The following is a 17237-nucleotide window of genomic DNA, read 5'->3' as shown; positions in this document are numbered from 1 at the left end:
AGCGTATCTTCTATAACTCCCTCTATCTTACCAATGTTCCCCAGAAATTCACAGTTGCCCAATGAAATTGACAGTTATGAAAAAAAGTCAAATTGTCTCCTCTCAGTGAGTGGGCTACTTGATGGCCAAACGCCCTGTTCAGGAATAAAGTAGGATCAAATCCACAGACAAAAGCATTTCTCTTCCCTCTGGCTACAAAGCTATAACCAGCACTCTCCTTTTATGATGGTGTGAACAGGTACACAGGAAAAATAATTGAAATCAGGACTTTCAGGCAAGAAAAGCCAAAGTAATGTGCATATAAATCTTGCCTACTGTTTATTTGGAGCTTCTTCCTCCAAGAAACAAAACAAAACAATCAAGGCTGATACTAATAATTTACAGAGTCCAGATTCAATGTAATAAAGTGGTTAAGGTATTTTCTTAATTCATTTATCAGATGATTCTACTGAAGGGACTGGAGCATTTTAACAACGTAATAAATGAAATAAGCCACCAAACTTTTTATGAAAATTAAATTAACCAATCATTTTAGTTTTGAGACTAGGTAAAATACAGAGAGAATCCATGGTCCAACAAATCAAGCAAAAACATATTCTTGCAAAAGATCATGGATCCTTCTTTGGAAGGCTGAGCTAAGGCTGCAGATTTTCAATTATAAATCAAATTGTTGCAAGTTGAGTTTACTGGGAAGCAGATTCTAAGAAGGAGATTCGAATTCTGGAAGTTCACCGAGAAGGGCTCTCAAGAGCAACACCTAGGAGGGAGTCAAGGGTGCAAGTCAGCTGTGACACACTCTCTACAATGCCCTCTGAAGATCCACCATCCACCCAGAGTCATCCCAAACTGGGCAGCTCTTGAGTGTGGGCTGCACCCCATGGAAAGGGGTTTGGCTTTTGGCCAGGTAGCTAGCTCTCTTCAGCAGCCGCAGGGGGCTCACCTGCAAGTTGTCAGTCTACACCACTCTGAGCACTCCCAGCTGGAGAAAGGAATGCTTCAGTTCCAAAAGGGGGCGAAGGGATGTGGAAGGAGATCTGGGAGGCCAGCTAAGATGCCCACTGCGCAGGTCTAACTCAATCCCGAAAGGTTGCCTGGATTGAGGTAGGCAATGGATGCTGAAGTATCAAGCCCAATGGCAAAGGTCAAATACGCCCAGATCATGATGGTATAAGAATTAGGGTCTTGCTAAGGCTCCCAACTGAAATGTGAAGGGGACTTGGGTAAAGGCATGGAGGATTCAGCCCCTTTCCAGAAGGTCTACTGATCAATGAAGCACAACAATAAAGAGCTTGGAGGAATTCTTTAATTCACTCACTCACTCACTCACTCACTCATTCATTCACCAGTTAAAGAACTTCTATAATGGGAAAAAGCAAGGAGCCAGACTAGGACAAGCTGTGCCCTTATGGAGCTCACAGACTAGTAAGGGTAAAAATCATCAAAACAATATTCTCAAAACATGTATTTTGAAACAGCAGTGAGTGTTATGAAGAAACATAGGGCAGCATTGTCCAACAGAATTCTCTACAATGATGGAAATATTCTATATCTGTACTGCCCAAGATGGTAGCCACTAATGAAATGTGGCTATTGAACACTTGAAATGTGGCTAGTGTGACTAAGGAATTGCATTATTTTTAATTTTATTTATTTAATTTAAGTGTAAAGGGATACATGTGGAAAGTGGCTCCTCCCACCACCGAGATGGGGGATGGTGTCATAGTGTCTGGCGGGGGGGCGGCGGGAGTTGGGGGGGGAAGCATCTCTAAATCAAACACATCCCAGCTGGGATTTTCAGGATGAGAAAAAAGTAGAGAAAGTAAAAGGGAGAGGAAGAACTTTCTAATCAATGAAACAACACGCCGATGGGCAGTAATGAAGGAAAAAGCCTGGCCAGCAGAGCATCTAGAGAGGGCATATTTGCCTTGAGCACTGATTTGGGGGTGCATTGATCTGAGCACTGATACGGAGGGTATGAGATATGGCGGGATCTAGATCACAGAGTGTCTTGAGTACATTACAGAATAATTATGTGTAAGGGGAAGGCATTTGAGAATATTTTGAAGTAGAGGTAGGGTAGGATTAGGTTTGATATTTTTTAGGTGATCAATTTCCAGTAAGCAGAACAGATTTGGGGAGTGGGAAACTGAGCTGAGGAATGGAGGCAGGAGAATATCCTTCAAGAGTTACACACACACACACACACACACACGCGCGCGCGCGTTAGGACTGGCAGAAACAAGTACTATACTCCTGAGCACTCTCAGTGGGAACATACCTGGTACAACCTCTTTGAAGGAAAATTGACTCTATTTATCAAAATTGTAAGGTACACCACTTTGTAAGAGAAACTCCTTTTTTCAGATCTACCTTAGAAACATAGTATCATGTATGCATACAGGTATGCACAAGGATGTTCACTGCTTTACAGTTCAATTAGCCAAACTGAGAAATTACCTTAAAGTGTCCACTAATAATGTTAACTAAAGAAATTGTGAAACAGTGAAATAAATAAACAATGGGCATCCACAAAAAGTGCTGAAAAGTGCTCCAACATAAATTAGAAGAAAAAGGACAGGGTGTACAATAATCCACAATATTAAATATGAGCCCATTCGTGCAAAACGAACTATACAAAAACATCTGCATTTTTATGTATGCCTATGCACACACATCTCTGCACAAATAGACAAGAATCTGCCCAGAATTGTATACCTGGGAAGTGAGACAAGTGTGGGGTGGGGAAGAAACTGCCTCTTCATTCTATTCTTTTTTGCATTGTTTCATTTATTTGCCACATACATGTAATGTAAAACGCTAGTTAAAAAAAATTGATACATATACACACACAGAGATTATTATAAAAGCAATCTTTTGTTGTAGAGTGGACTTCCTTCCTCCATTTCCTTCCATCCTTCCTTCCTTCCTTCCTTTCTTCCTTCCTTCCTTCCTTTCTTGCTAGATACTCAACTCTATCTTTTTGAAATTCGAGGTAAATAATAAATTTACAAAGTTATCTGGTTTGGTCTTGGGTCTGACCCAAAAAGCACAATAGAATCCAAGTTTTCTCTGCTATTTTCCACTCAGGAGGCCCTGGGAAGATCCACCTGGGACAAAACAGAGTATTGCATGTGCTTGGACAGGCTCTTCCTATCCACAGCTGCACTTCTGGCTTGGAGGTGGACAGGTGGTGAGACAGGAAGGTCAGACATTAATACCTCCGTCTTGCTGCAACGGAAGCTGAGGTGTGAGAAGTTCAGTGACAAGCTCTGGTCACAGCAGATGGCAGGCAGCACCAGGGCAAGGGCAAAAGAAAGGCCCTTTTTTTTTATGCCAGCCAGGTTCTTCTCCTCCACATGTCTGGCCTGCACCAAGGACTACAGTTTGGATCCTGCAAAATGGCTACAAGCAAAAATCACGCAACGGGACTCCACAAAACTCTTGGAGTTTCTTGGGATTTATAAGTACGTACATATATTATATGTTAGGGTTACTGTCTGCTTCATAATTTAATATGCCAAGTGTTATTTCAGGGTTTCATTCATACTTAAATGTTTGCTGAGCTCCTGCTATGTGCCCAGACATTATTTTAGCCACAGAGAATTCTGCCATTAACAAAACTGGAGAAGATTTTATCTGCTTGATGCTTAGAGGCAAGTGGGGGAAAAAATGGGAGATAAAGAAATGAATAATTTAAAAAATAATTTAAAAAACAGAAAGGAGATGAGACCAAGAATACCTGAGGGGGCTGGGGGCACTTCAACTGGATGGTCCACAGTTCCCTGGGGAGGTGACTTTTGAGCCGATGACTGAAGTGAGAGCCAGGCACCAGGGAAGGGCATTACAGATGAAAGGAAGCAGTAAGTGAACAGAACCTGCATGGCAAAGAGCTTGCCTTGTGAGGAACAGAAAGAAGCTGGTGCATGGAGTTTAGAGAGAAAAGCAAAGAAGGAAAGAGAAGCTGGGGCGCCTGGGTGGCCCAGCTGGTGAAGCGTCCAACTCTTGGTTTCAGCTCAGGTCATGATCTCCGGGTCCTGGGATCCAGCCCTGGATCGGGCTCTGCACTCGGGGTAGGGGGGAGTCTGCTTGTCTCCCTCTCTCTCTGCCCCTCCCCCATTCATGCTCTCTCTCTAAAATAAAATAAATAAATCTTTTTAAAAAAAAGATTAAGAGAAGCTCAAGATAGCGCATTAAACAAGGCCTTGTAGTTCTTAATATCTAGGAACCACATAAATGGAATAATCAGAAATTGCATCTAGCTATCAGTAAAAAGATGCATCTCATCCCGCCTCCCAGCCAGACCCACTTGAAGCATCTTACAAGACTTGACCAGATTAATAAAAATATTAACCACATTAATCAATATATATGGGCTGTATTTGTCAATATTTATTTATTTGATTCAGTAAACATCTTTTTACCCAATAGATATTAACCAAATTTTCAATTTTATAATTTTATTTTTAGAATAAAAATTAAAAGAACAGCCACAGTTAACATTTGATTTATTGTATCTTCTAAGTGAAAGACTTCTGCATAGCATTTCCCAGGGAAGTGCTTTTCTTAAAAAGTAAATCATCTCTTCTGTGTTTCTAAATCCTAGTAATAACTACTTCTTAAGTTGACTGTCACCCTAAAAAGAAAAAAGACTACAAAACTGAAAAGATTCTAATTATAAAATTGCCAAGAACTCAATCTCAGACTGGAGAGAATCTATACAGATGGGTCCATCTCTCACCTGCTGGACTAGCAAAACCTTGAAAAGGCTCTCGAAGCATACTTTTGCAAGATGAGAGGAACCAGACGTTCTCACAGATGGCAGGGCAACCTCGATAAAACTTTACGTGTAAATACGCTTTGGACACTGTGCCCCACTTCTAGGAATTCATTTATCAGTAAGCTCACCACTGGGTGAGAGAAGAGATCATCTGTGACACTGCTTGTCACAGAGAAGAAAAAGAATTACTCAAATGTTCCACAACAGACATGCAGTTTGGATTCAAACTCAGGCTCTGCCGCATACCAGCTATGTGACTTGGACAAAAACTTACCCTCTCAGGCACTCAGTCTTGTGATCTGTAAAATGGGCACAAAAACACCTACTTCATGCCCATCTTTAATAACAGATAAAAGGAGGGAAGGGAAGAAGAATGAATAATCAAAGAAATGTACAGAATTTATTTATACACTGGAATCCTAATTATTGAAAAGCATAATATATTACTCAAGAAAACCACACCACAGAAAAGTATGTAATTATATATTGCACACATGTGCACACACACATGCCCACACAGAACTAGCTATACATAGACTATTCTGGAATATTCATAGTGGTTGCTTCTGGGAACTAGATTCCTGGGAATGAAGTTGAAAGGAAATCTTACTGTTCCATGTATAAACTTTGTACTTTCAAATCTGTACCAAATATACATATTACCTGCCACAAGAAGAAACCAAGTAAGATTTAATTTTAAGGGGGTCAATCTAAACCTCCACAATTAATTGCTATATTCCCTGATACTCACTTTGCAAGTTACATACCAACAGCAATTACAAGAAATTCTAGAACAGTTGGCCACTCAAGCACAAAATCTACAACAAAATTAAGTGGGATATAATTTGAATATCTCATTCTATTATTCTGACCTTCAGCAAAATCACTCGTTCTTTTGGTCAGCAAATATTGAACATTTACTATGGGCAGAGAGCTGGGGGATACAGAGTGAACAAGGTAGCTAAGGTCTTTGGCCACCTAAAACTTACACCCTGGTAGGAGAAGAAATAACCTACAAAAACATGAAGAAAAACATCTGGCACAAAAGTTAAGAAAATCTAAAAATCCTATGCGTACTCTTAAATTAGAGTTCTAGAGGGATGTGAAGAAAAGACTTTTTAGATGTGGTGGTCCTTAATGATGTAATGTATGGTGATTAACATAACAATAAAAATTAAAAAAAAAAAAGATGTGGTGGTCCTGGCAGGTTGTTCTGAGACAGGAATTATGAAGTTAAAATCTGGAGACCAAGAGAGGGCCAGGCAGGAGAAATTCAGAGGGAAGGAGAGCCATTAATGGAGATCTATTCAAACCCATGAAGACCTCTCAGGGCAAACTCCCCAGGAAATGTTTCTTTCAAACCTCACTTCACACATTTTCCATCTGAATTCATGGATGTTGGAGAACTAGACTCGTTTCATAACATGTAGATTTGGGCCAATGTTGGTAGAATATAACTCGGGCTTAAAAAGTGGTTCTTTTGCAAATTAGCCAAAGTATCTTCATATTTACAGATGGAAACTTGGAGCCCTAAAGAAATTGTTCATCATATGAAGAGTTAATTTTGCTATGGGATTCAAAGAGGTATGATTTCTTGAAGGTTTTTAAAATAAATTTCTTTTATTGAGTTAATGTGTGTCTTTAAGATAATAAAATGCATTTTAAGACTTTAATTGCTTTCCTAAGCAGAGAAACTTGTATTAAGGAAAAACTCTGAACTCAAACTAGTGTTTTAATTTAATTTGAGTTAGTCCATTCATAAGATAGACTTCTTTTCCTTTCTGTTAACCACTAAAGTAGTCATTGTAAACATGAGTGAAGAGAGGACAAAATAAAGGTTTGGGCAAATCTGAGATAAATTTGTGGGGGGGGGTTTAGGGTGAGAAGTGACATATACAGTATGGTGATATCAGATGGAAGTTTCTTAAGAGGATGGTATTGAGTACATGGGATATTTTTTCTTAGGACCCAATTTTTAAGATATTTCTATAAACTCAAGCCATATGGCCAGTATAAGTTTTACCTATAAGGGTTATAAAGACTATGGACTCTGAGAAACAAACTGAGCGTTCTAGAGGGGAAGGGGTGGGGGGATGGGTTAGCCTGGTGATGGGTATTAAAGAGGGCATGTATTGAATGGAGCACTGGGTGTTATACACAAACAATGAATCATGGAACACTACATCAAAAACTAATGATGTAATGTATGGTGATTAACATAACATAAAAACAAACCTACTTAAGAAGAGAAGTACAATAGTCGTGAGTCTCCCAAGCTTAGTCATGCATAGGCCACCATCTGGATTTGTGCCATACTGAGCTCCACCACCTACCTTCTTACTTTTTGCCACTCTGTGGTACGCTTACACTATGAGTTAGTCATCCATTAAATAATTATACTTTTTAAATTGAATAAGCTTATTTAAAAAGGAAGCTACACATTTTTATCTTAAATGGAAAACCAATATCACTTGAAGGTAAATGTAAAATTTAATGCAATATAAAGTTAATGAATACAATAAAACAAGATTGTTACCTGAAGCCTCTGCATCTAAGTAGGATTTTCTCCCTATTAAAAGGCCTTCAGGGAGTGCCTGGCTGGCTCAGTAGATAAAGCATGTGATTCTTGATCTCAGGGTTGTAAATTCAAGCCCATGTTGGGTACAGAGATTACATAAAATAAAATCTTTAAAAAATAAAAATAAAATAAATAAAATAAAAAAGTAAAAGGACTTCAGAGCATCACTTCTTTGAGACAAGTTGATTAAGAAGTAGCATTTTTCTTAGGATTCAATGTTACTGACCTCCCTAATAATTACTTTCTCTCAAGTTATATAATTCCCACATTTGGGGGCCACTACTAGAGTTAATAGGCAAAAATACTGTGATCAGTCTTTTAATCAAAGGCCTGCTATTTGGGCCAATATATTTAACTCTATATTTTCGAATACAGTGTTTCATGAGTGGCTCCTAAATAAGTCCCATATTATAAAAATGCATTACTAAAGTTAACAACAAGAGGAAAATTAAATGCCTTCTGTTTTTCATTACCAAAGCCATGAGTCTTCTGCTGAGATGAGTGAATTAAGTTTTAGCAGCTTATTTTTCTTACAGACAATGAACAACAAATATCACCTCAATCTTTCAACAATAAAAAAATAAAAATCAACATTATCACCATTCATTAAGTTCCTACAACTACGAGTCAGGCATAGGATTAAGAGTTTGATATACTTATCTCTTATGAGAAGTACATTACTCTCCTCACTTTTGTACATGATGAAGCAAAATTTCAGAAAGAATAGGCAATTTCCTCAAAGCCATAGAGTCAGTAAGTGGTCAAGTTGAGATCCAAGCTAAAGTTTCAGTCTCAAGTATATGCTATTTCCACCACAGAAAAAATAATGCATCAATTCAGTTATGAAGGAAAGGAAGGAAGAAAAGAAGGAAGAAAAAAAGGAAAGGAGGGAGGGAAGGAGGGAGGAAAAGAGTATCCCAGCAAGATTTGTGGTAGCTACAAAGTCAAAATTATTCTAAATTTCATATCAAAAGGCAAAGGAACTAGAATATCTAAAACAATTTTGGAAAAAGAAAAAGTGGGAAGAATCAGCCTACCCTGTCTCAAGAGTTATTGTATAGCTATACAAATGGACATATACAGACCTACCGCTACATATATATGGGCATACAAAGCAATGGAACAGAATAAAGGATTTAAGAATAGAAACACATGAATATGCTCAATGGAGAAAAGACAGCCTTTCCACAAAGGGTGCTCCAGTAATTGGCCATCCATAGGCAAAAAATGAATCTAGACCTAAAAGCTCAACTTACACAAAAAATAACTCAAAATGGATCATGGGCTTAAAGGTAAAAGGTAATACCCTAAAACATCTAGAAAAAAACATTGAGAATCTTGAGCTGGGCAAAGTGTTAGTACCAAAAGCATGATCCACAAACACTAAAAAGGAATAAATTGGATTTCATCACACTTAAAAACCCTTGTTCTGTGAAAGACCTTGTTGAGAAGATAGGAAATACAAGCTACCTACTGAGAGGAAACATCTGAGAACCACATATCTGAAAGGACTGATATCTAGAATATATAAAGAACATTCAAAATGCAACAGTCAAAAAACAGACAACCCAATTAGAAAATGGGCAAAAGACATGAACAGGTATTTTATCAAAATGTATGTCCAGATGGCAAATAAGACATGAAAAGATGCTCAACATCGCTACCCAATACGAAATTGTAAATCAAAACCACAATGAGCTATCACCACACATATGTCAGAATGTCTAAAATAAAAAATAGTGAGGACACCACAACCTGGTGACAACATGAAATGCTGGCATGGACACAGATAAACTGGATCATATGTTGCCGGTGTGAGGATAAAACGGTACAAACACTGTGAAAAGCAGTTGGGTAGTTTCTTTAAAAAACTAGACATGCAAATACCAGTACCATCCAACAGTGGCACTCCTGGGCATTTACCTAGAGGTATGAAAACCTATATTCCTTCAAAGATCTGTACACAAACATTTATATCTGCTTTCTCTGTAACAGACCCAAAATGGAAATCACCCTAAATGTCCTTCAATAGATGAATGGCTAAGCAAACTATGGTCCATCCATTCCATGGGACACTATTTAACAGTCAAAGAAGGAATGAACCATGATACCCACAACAATCATGACAATTCCAGAGAATTATGCTTAGTTAAAAAAAAAGGGAAAAAAAGAAAACCCAAATCCCAAAAGGTTACACACCATATGGTTCCATTTATATAATATTCTCAAAATGATAAAATTATAGAAATGGAAAACAGATTAGTGGTTGTCAGGGCTTTAGGACTATAGGAGGGGAGCAGGAGGGGAAGCTGTAAAAGAACAACAGGAAGGACCCTGTGGTGATGGAATGTTCTGTCTCTTGATTGTATCAATGTCAGTATCTTGGTTGCAATACTGTACTATATACTTGAAGAATATTACCATTGGGAGAAACTGGGTATGAGAGATCTCTCTGCATTATTTCTTATAACTGCATGTGACTCTAGTATTATCTAAAAATTTTTTAAAAATCATTTAAAAAATGAGACAGTGGTTCTTAATCTTTTGGAAGTTGTAGGGGGTGGGAGGTGAGAGGCCTGGGGGCAGGGTGGTCCAAACCTCTACAAGAATCTGATAAAAGCTATAAAGCATCACCCCAGAGGGGTCACCTGCATTCTACCCCCAGAGACTACTTAAAGGATTTCACTCAAGAACATAATACACACAAGCTAACACTTATGTTCTCTGGGAACCATGGCATGAAGAGAGACTTATTTTACTGCTAGTAAAATAAAGAAAGCCCCCCAACTGCTTGGCAAAGATCAGATTCCAGATACTTATTCAAAATTTAGCCATCTGCATCCTAGAAAGAAGCTATTTTAAAACTTCAACATTCACACATATCTGTGGCATTTCTAAACTCACAATTTCATTTTGAATTTCAAAGGAACAGGGGTTGCAGGAGGGAGGCATCATAATCTCTTCCTGGTTTAGAATCTCCAAAGGCTTAATTTCCATCCAACTGGCATCAAATTCCTGGAGTTAAGAGGAAAATCAAATTTGACCTTCCTCATTTCACAAGAACGGAACAAGGAGATTTCTGCAGAGATCTTTGCACTTCAATATTTTATCTGTTACTCAGACTAATTCCCCCTTAAATATAGGGAATATATTAATCTCATGTTAAAAATACAAGTCCAACAACAGACTGTCAATCCCTTGAGGGCAGTGACTGGACCTGTCTTATTTAAGGTGGTTTACCCTGATCCTATACTAGTATGCACTCAATAAATATTTGATGAATGATAAACAAATGAAAGCAAATATAGCTCAAATGAAAACTAAATTCTTAAAATACCCAAGATAATGATTTCTCATAAAAATTACAATGCTGCTTAAGAAATAAATATTTCTAGTCAATGAATGAATATGACTAAAAAAATATAGCAGACGTGGGGCAAAATATGGCAGATGTGGGGAAAATCATCCCATCGGTAATTTGGCTTATGTCTACACACAAAATCACTAAATTGGCCATTCTTTGCTTAAGTTGGTTTTGGGGAGGATGATTAAAACCTGGGCTTCATGCACAATTAATCATAACATCCACACAGGCCATCAAATAAAGATGACTAAAATACCAGCTGAAAAGCCCTTCTGACATAGAAAGTGGAGAAGTCGATTTATGTGGGGGCAGAAAACGCTGAGTGGTCTTGACACAGGCATGTGTATTCAGTCTAGGTGATCATCAGTTTCACCACTGCAAAGTTATCTCCAAAGCCTCTTTCTCTTGAGGATGAACAACAGTGCTCCATGTATCTTACTGAATGGTTGAATTTTGATGTTATGACTATAACTTTGTTGAGGTGCCACAAAAACAGTGGAACATCTATGGATCCTGAAACCCTAAAGGGAATATTATAGCTGCTTTGTCAGGTCAAACAGGGAAACAAAGGAGTGAGAAAATATTTCTGCCTAAAATCGGGCCATTAACTAACCCATTTTTTCAAATCCATTCTCTACCACCCAAGAGAAAGACCCCCAAATTAACAGAAATACCTCCTAGTCTGATGCGTTCATTCAAACCGAAGTTTCATGGAGATGAGTTTCTTTGTCTCTGACTATCTTTGTCATTTATCCCAGGGTCATGAAAAATCTTGCAAAGGCAAATATTCTTTCTAGACCTAGCATTATTGTCAAGCAATATTTGCACTTATATATTAATTACTGCATGTGTATTAAGTTTGTTTTCCTAACTAAACAGCAAGTTCTTTGAGAATGAGAGTTATTGCAGTAGAAGCAGTAAACATAATAGCCACCTAAGCATCATCATCCCTAACAGACGTGGTAGTGAGAAATGGCAGTAATAAACATTAATTAAGTTTCCAATGTGTCAAGCATTGTGTGGGGCCCTTTATGAGGATCATACATTAGGTGGGTACTATGAGTCTCTTTATTTTTACAGAAGACCGACACTTACAAATGTTAAGGAACTCACCAAAAAAGCCACATAACCAGTCGGTGACCTGGGATTTTAACAGTCTCATGTCAGAGTGTATGCTCTTAAACCAGTTCACAATGATGCATCCATTCATTCATTCAAGAAGTCTTCATCAAGAAGACTGTTGATGAAGTGCTGGGCACTGTTCCAGCACTGGGGTTCAGCTATAACTAAAAGAGAAGTCACAGCCCCCATGGAGCCTCATGTGCTATTTGGGGGATACAGGCAATCAACATGTAAAATAAACAGACCAGTATGTGAGGGGATGGTAAGTCTAGAGAGAAGAAATGGAAGGGATACGGGGGAGGAGAAATAGAAGATATGGGGGAGGAGGAGGAGGCAAGAAATAAAACTAAGTATCTGGAAGGCCTCAGTGAGCAGGTGGCATTTGAAGAAAGACTGAAGGAGACGAGGGAGCCAGCTGGGAAGAAATACTGGAGGGAATAGCAGAGGGAACAGCAAGAGAAAAGGTTCTGAGTCAGCAAAGGGCCTCTGAGCCCATCTAAGTCTCTTCCCCTGAATTGCATGGAAAGGCATTGGTGGTTTGAACAGCCAGGGGGACAAATTAGGAGGTATTTTTTAATATTATAGGGAGGAGATGATGGGGACTTGGGTCAGGATGGTAGTGGCAGATAGTATGAAAGACAGATTGTAGATATATTTCAAAGATAGAGCCCATAGGATCTTGTGATGGATTGGTTGTGGGAGAGAGATAAGAGCAGACAGAAATGCAACAGAGGTTTGTTTGCTATTTTTTTTTTTTTTGCTTGCTTGATTAATTTGTACCAGGGCAATTAAAATATTGGGACCTCTAGTGGCCAAGATGCAGACTCCAGGAGAAGCTGGTTTGGAAGAAACAATCAAGGGTTTTGGATGCATTAAGTTTGAGACTCTTAGTCGTCCAGATGAGGATGCAGGCTAGACTGGAGAAGAGGCCCTTGATGTACAAGAGCATCATGATGTGATTTAAACGCGAGTAATCGAGAGACTGCATGTAGATTAAGTGAGTAGCTCTGAATTTAAACTCCGAGGCATGCAGGGCAATTATTGATAGGAAATTCTCTTTGTTGCAAAGGAAGAAACCAAGTGAGGACAGTTATATGACACCATCTAAGCCATACACTCAGTCAGGTTAATGATGTGCAAATCGCCTGATTCACCATCCCTCTAAGAAAACATTTTTAGTGCCTTTTGTGGATTAGCCAGATAATTGGAGACAATTGCTTCCTTTCCTCCCTCCCCGAGTCCCCCAAATTGTGGCACAGACATTTCTGAACAAACCAGGATGCAGCTTGAGACCTCTATGAACCACTGGAGCTCAAGCTGGAGAAGGCAGATGTAAAGGTACTGAGATTTTGAGTTAAAGGAGTTGAATTTCATTAATCCTTTTGATGTTTACAGAAAAGAGTAAGTCTGTATGGAAAATGATTGCTTAATTGCTTGAACTATATAGGATCTCAACTAAAAGTGACCATTTATCTTTGATTCATGTGAATGGAGCTAGTCTTAAAACGTCTCATGTCCCACTGTAAAATCACTTAAATGTATAGAATTTGTAAAAACTTCACTCAATGAAAACATCTAGATCTGAAAAGCCACTTATGCCATTGGACACTTCTGGACAGAAAGATATCTATAATCCCCATATTCTTCCACCAATCCTAACTCACCTTTGATTATACCAAACAAATAATGCAATCAGAATCAATGTTATGCTTTCATTACGTTTTCACAGATATTATCTTAGTCAATACTTCCAACATCATGAAATAGTGTTCATTGTACAGATTAGAAAACTGAGGCCAAGAGAGGTCAAGGTCATGGAGCTCATGAGTAATAGAAGCAGAATTGGCTCTTTCCTCCTTTTCCAAATCTGAGGGAGCATTCCTTGGCACAACAGCTGCTTACCATGAAATGTTGTTTTCTTGTTTAATTATAAACTCCCCCAAACATGGTTCTAATCCACAGACATTTGTCTGGATTCCATTAATAAAACAACTATGTCACATTAGTTCCTCAAGAGGCTTATGAACTGCGAAGTCACACATCACCCTGTAGTTCAACCTGCATGTATGAGTGCCTACTTTGAACAGAAGTGATGCCAGAGCCTGGGCTGAAACTTACACAAGGCACATGCTGTTCTAGGCTCTACGCAGCCTGGGTTAATACCACTAACACTTCTTACTTTGGACAGAGGGTCTATACCATTCCCTGAAGCCATTCCTCCTTATCACTTGGGACCTCCATGAAAACTTCAGTTTGCAGTGTTTTCTGACAACTATGTAATCAGCCTCTTTCATTTATATAAATCAATCGCATCGTAAGAAGACTTTTAAAAAATTAACTGGTGATAAAACCAGTATTACTAAAGAAGACCAGATTTTACTGATTATGTCTTTGACCCTTCTCTCCATGAGCAATAACCATCATTCTATAGATATTCTAAAATCCGCTTGAGTAGTAATGCAGACAAGATGAATAAATCCTGAGAAAGTAGACTGCTCGCTGGCATCCAATATACAATATGTACAATATAAAATGAATACAAACTAAACTAAATTTCCTTTCCTTCTGCTTCAAATACCTGTCTGTAAACATTGGCACACATATAGGACCATATTATGTCAGCTGTAAATATATAGAAAAATAATCTTCATTACCATAAACTAGAAAGTTATGGTAACTAGTCTTTCAAATAAATCACCAAGTGTCACAATTTGGCATACACTCCAATCCTTATGAATAATTCACATTTTGTGCATTAATAATGCATGTCTTCTTCCTATTGGAATGCTCCCTAACACAGAATGGATTTCTCTTATCAATTTCCTCAATTGACATGATGGAGTAAATCTAAAATTAGAATGGTGTTTTTAATGCTCCCTTTAAAATTGTAACAACTCAGCTGGCCCTTAAGGTTCTCAAAAACATAAAGCTCCTATTACTTCTTGCCCTTTGCATGGGAGTCACTAGGTTAAGTACCCTAACAATAGTTACTCCTGCTGATGAGAAGAGTATGTGCATGGCGGAAAAGATCAAAGAAACTTTCACAGGACTGATAGGGATTGGTTAGTTCTGTTACAGTTCTTCCTAATTATATATGTATATATTCACAATAACACGGGACATAATTGCTAAAACATGGTAACCAGCAGGGAAAAAAAGAAAGCAAGCAAGCAAAGGGTCAAAACAAACCAGGCAAGAGTTTCTAATAATTACAGATGTTTCCTCTCATCCTCCCTAGCTGGTTACCACTGTGAAATTTCTTTTCAATTTTCAGTAAAATTATCTAGCACATAAAAAAGTACAAAGACCAAGGAAGAGAAAGGTGCCAATGACATGTTATTTGTGGGGAAAGACATTAAGTTTATCACTGTAACTATACTCCCAGTGTGGTCATTGCACACCATTGCTGATATTATTTCAGACATTACTAAACTTTCTGCCCCCCCAACCCCAATATCCAAACACACCCAACAAACAAAAACAGCAACAATATGTGACACGAGGCAAAGAGAAATGAGGTAGGCTGGAATCTGGGGGAAAAATCATTCCAGTATCGTCCCCCTCTCTGGAGAATTCCTTCGCCATCACTCCATCTCAAAGAGAAGCTGAATGAGTTCTCTCTGAAGTCCTATCAATGAACAGCAAAGGGAAAGAGGTCAAAAGAGAGGAGTCATCCCTATGCCAACATCTGTCCCCTACAAGTACCCTCAGACTCATTCATTCTTTCTCGTGGTTCATATTTAGGGAGCACCTGCTCTGTGCCAGGTATTATGTTCCACCCTAAATAATCTTCCAGTGGGTTTCCAATGTGCATTCCAGCAACAGAAATTCACCACCCGGGATAAGGAGCAGAGAAAATTCAGATTCGGATATCCGCCCCAAGTTGGCCTGGCCAGAGGCCAGCCCACACCGCCTTAGCCAACACCTGGGACAGAGGTGGGTCACTGTCCAGGATTCGATGCCCAAACAGACCTTCCGCTTGGCAGCAATGTCTCCCTGGGGTCAGGGGGTCACTGACCTTGTTCACACCGAGAGCGCCTGCCCTCTTCCTCAGCTAGCCTCCCATCCTCTGGAAAAGTTAAGTTGGCGGCGAGTGGGAAAAGGGGCACCGGGGGCACCCTGCAGGCTCAGCACCCCCAGCCGGCTTTCTCAGCTCCAACTCCCTTGGCTACCGAGAAATATTTATTTCCAGTCGATGGGCTCCAGTGGCTACTGAAGCCGAACACGCGGCCACCATCAGAAAGCCAAGTCATCCGAGAGATAAAGATAGATCCATTACATACCTAGACCCGGCCTTACAGGGGCAGCCGCAAGCGATTGTGGATTTCGGCTGAGAAAGCCACAGTACAATTCACCAGTGCGCGGCCGGGCAATCTCCTGCCAGCCTCCAGGGATGCTGGCGAAGGATGAAGACAATTGAACGCACGAACAGGGGAAAAAAAAAAAAAACGATCAGACTTACCCCTAGGCGTCTGCTCCGGATCCTCACGTACCCTTGTTTCACTATGTCATTAAAATTGGAAGCCATCCCGGACAGCCGGTGACCCCCCTCACCCGAGCGCCCGCACCCGAAGTGGCTTTGGGGCGGGTTAAGGGCAGGGTCAGGAGAAGACGTGCGGGGAGAAAGTTGAAAAGGAGAAGCTGCTTCGGCTGCGGCTCGGCGCGGCTTTAGAAGGCGCACATCACTTTGTCCCCCAAACCCCTGAAAGTGGGCGGCCGGCTGGCAGCCACTCTGGGGGAGCGCGGAGAGCGCAGCGCAGCGCCGCGAGGCGAGGCTGGAGCGCCGCCGTCAGCTGACTCATCAGCCAGCCTGCCAGGAGGAGGAGCGGCGGCTGCTCAGGGCTCCAGCCCTGCCTCTTCCCGGGGCCGGCAGAAGGGGGGGAGAGGGAGGAGGAGGGGCGGGAGGTAGGGAAGGAGGAGGAGGAGGTACAGGGAAGAGAAGAACGACCGCGGAGGGGTGGGAGACCCCCGCCCCCCGAAGTGGAGGAGCCGCGCGGGCCCCAGTGCCGGGCTGCGGCCACCCGCGGGCAGACACCCATGAACGTGCTTGCACCCCTCCCCTCCTCTACCGCCCACCTTGCCCGACCCGCTTCCCCTTCCGATCCCTCCCCTCCTCCCGGACCCCGAGCGCACCCTAGCCCGCCCCCGCACCTCGCTGACAGCCTGCCGAGATAGCGCGCCCTCTTCTCGCTCCGGTGGCTGATTTTAGGAGGAGAAGAAATTTCACTTTTTCACAGCCACCGCCTACCCCGCCTCTCCCTTCAGCCCCATCTCTTTCGAAGGACTGATTTTTACCTCTGTTGTGCGGGTGTCTGGGGAGGCGGTGTTGCCATGGTTTGCCTTGACCTTGGCATAGGAGGGGAGGGAAATTGACCTGGCTTAAGCTATACGAGAGC

At 40.6% G+C, this 17237-nt stretch overlaps 1 protein-coding gene across 1 annotated transcript in view; it reads right to left on the bottom strand.

The window, feature by feature from the left end:
• DOK5 (docking protein 5) overlaps positions 1 to 16369 on the bottom strand; it is a 169167-nt gene extending 152798 nt beyond the window's left edge. Inside the window, exon 1 of the mRNA XM_028125233.2 lies at positions 16304 to 16369. Coding sequence (XP_027981034.1) covers positions 16304 to 16369 — 66 coding nt within the window. The remainder of the gene's footprint in view (positions 1 to 16303) is intronic.
• Positions 16370 to 17237: the final 868 nt, after the last annotated feature.

Source organism: Eumetopias jubatus, unplaced genomic scaffold (genome assembly GCF_037043125.1).
Source record: "Eumetopias jubatus isolate StellerSeaLion01/CBP00866 unplaced genomic scaffold, mEumJub1_p1.0 scaffold_9, whole genome shotgun sequence".
Lineage (NCBI taxonomy): Eukaryota > Metazoa > Chordata > Mammalia > Carnivora > Otariidae > Eumetopias > Eumetopias jubatus.
The sequence above is the reverse complement of the archived record's forward strand: the minus strand, read 5'-3'. Positions and strand labels throughout refer to the sequence as shown.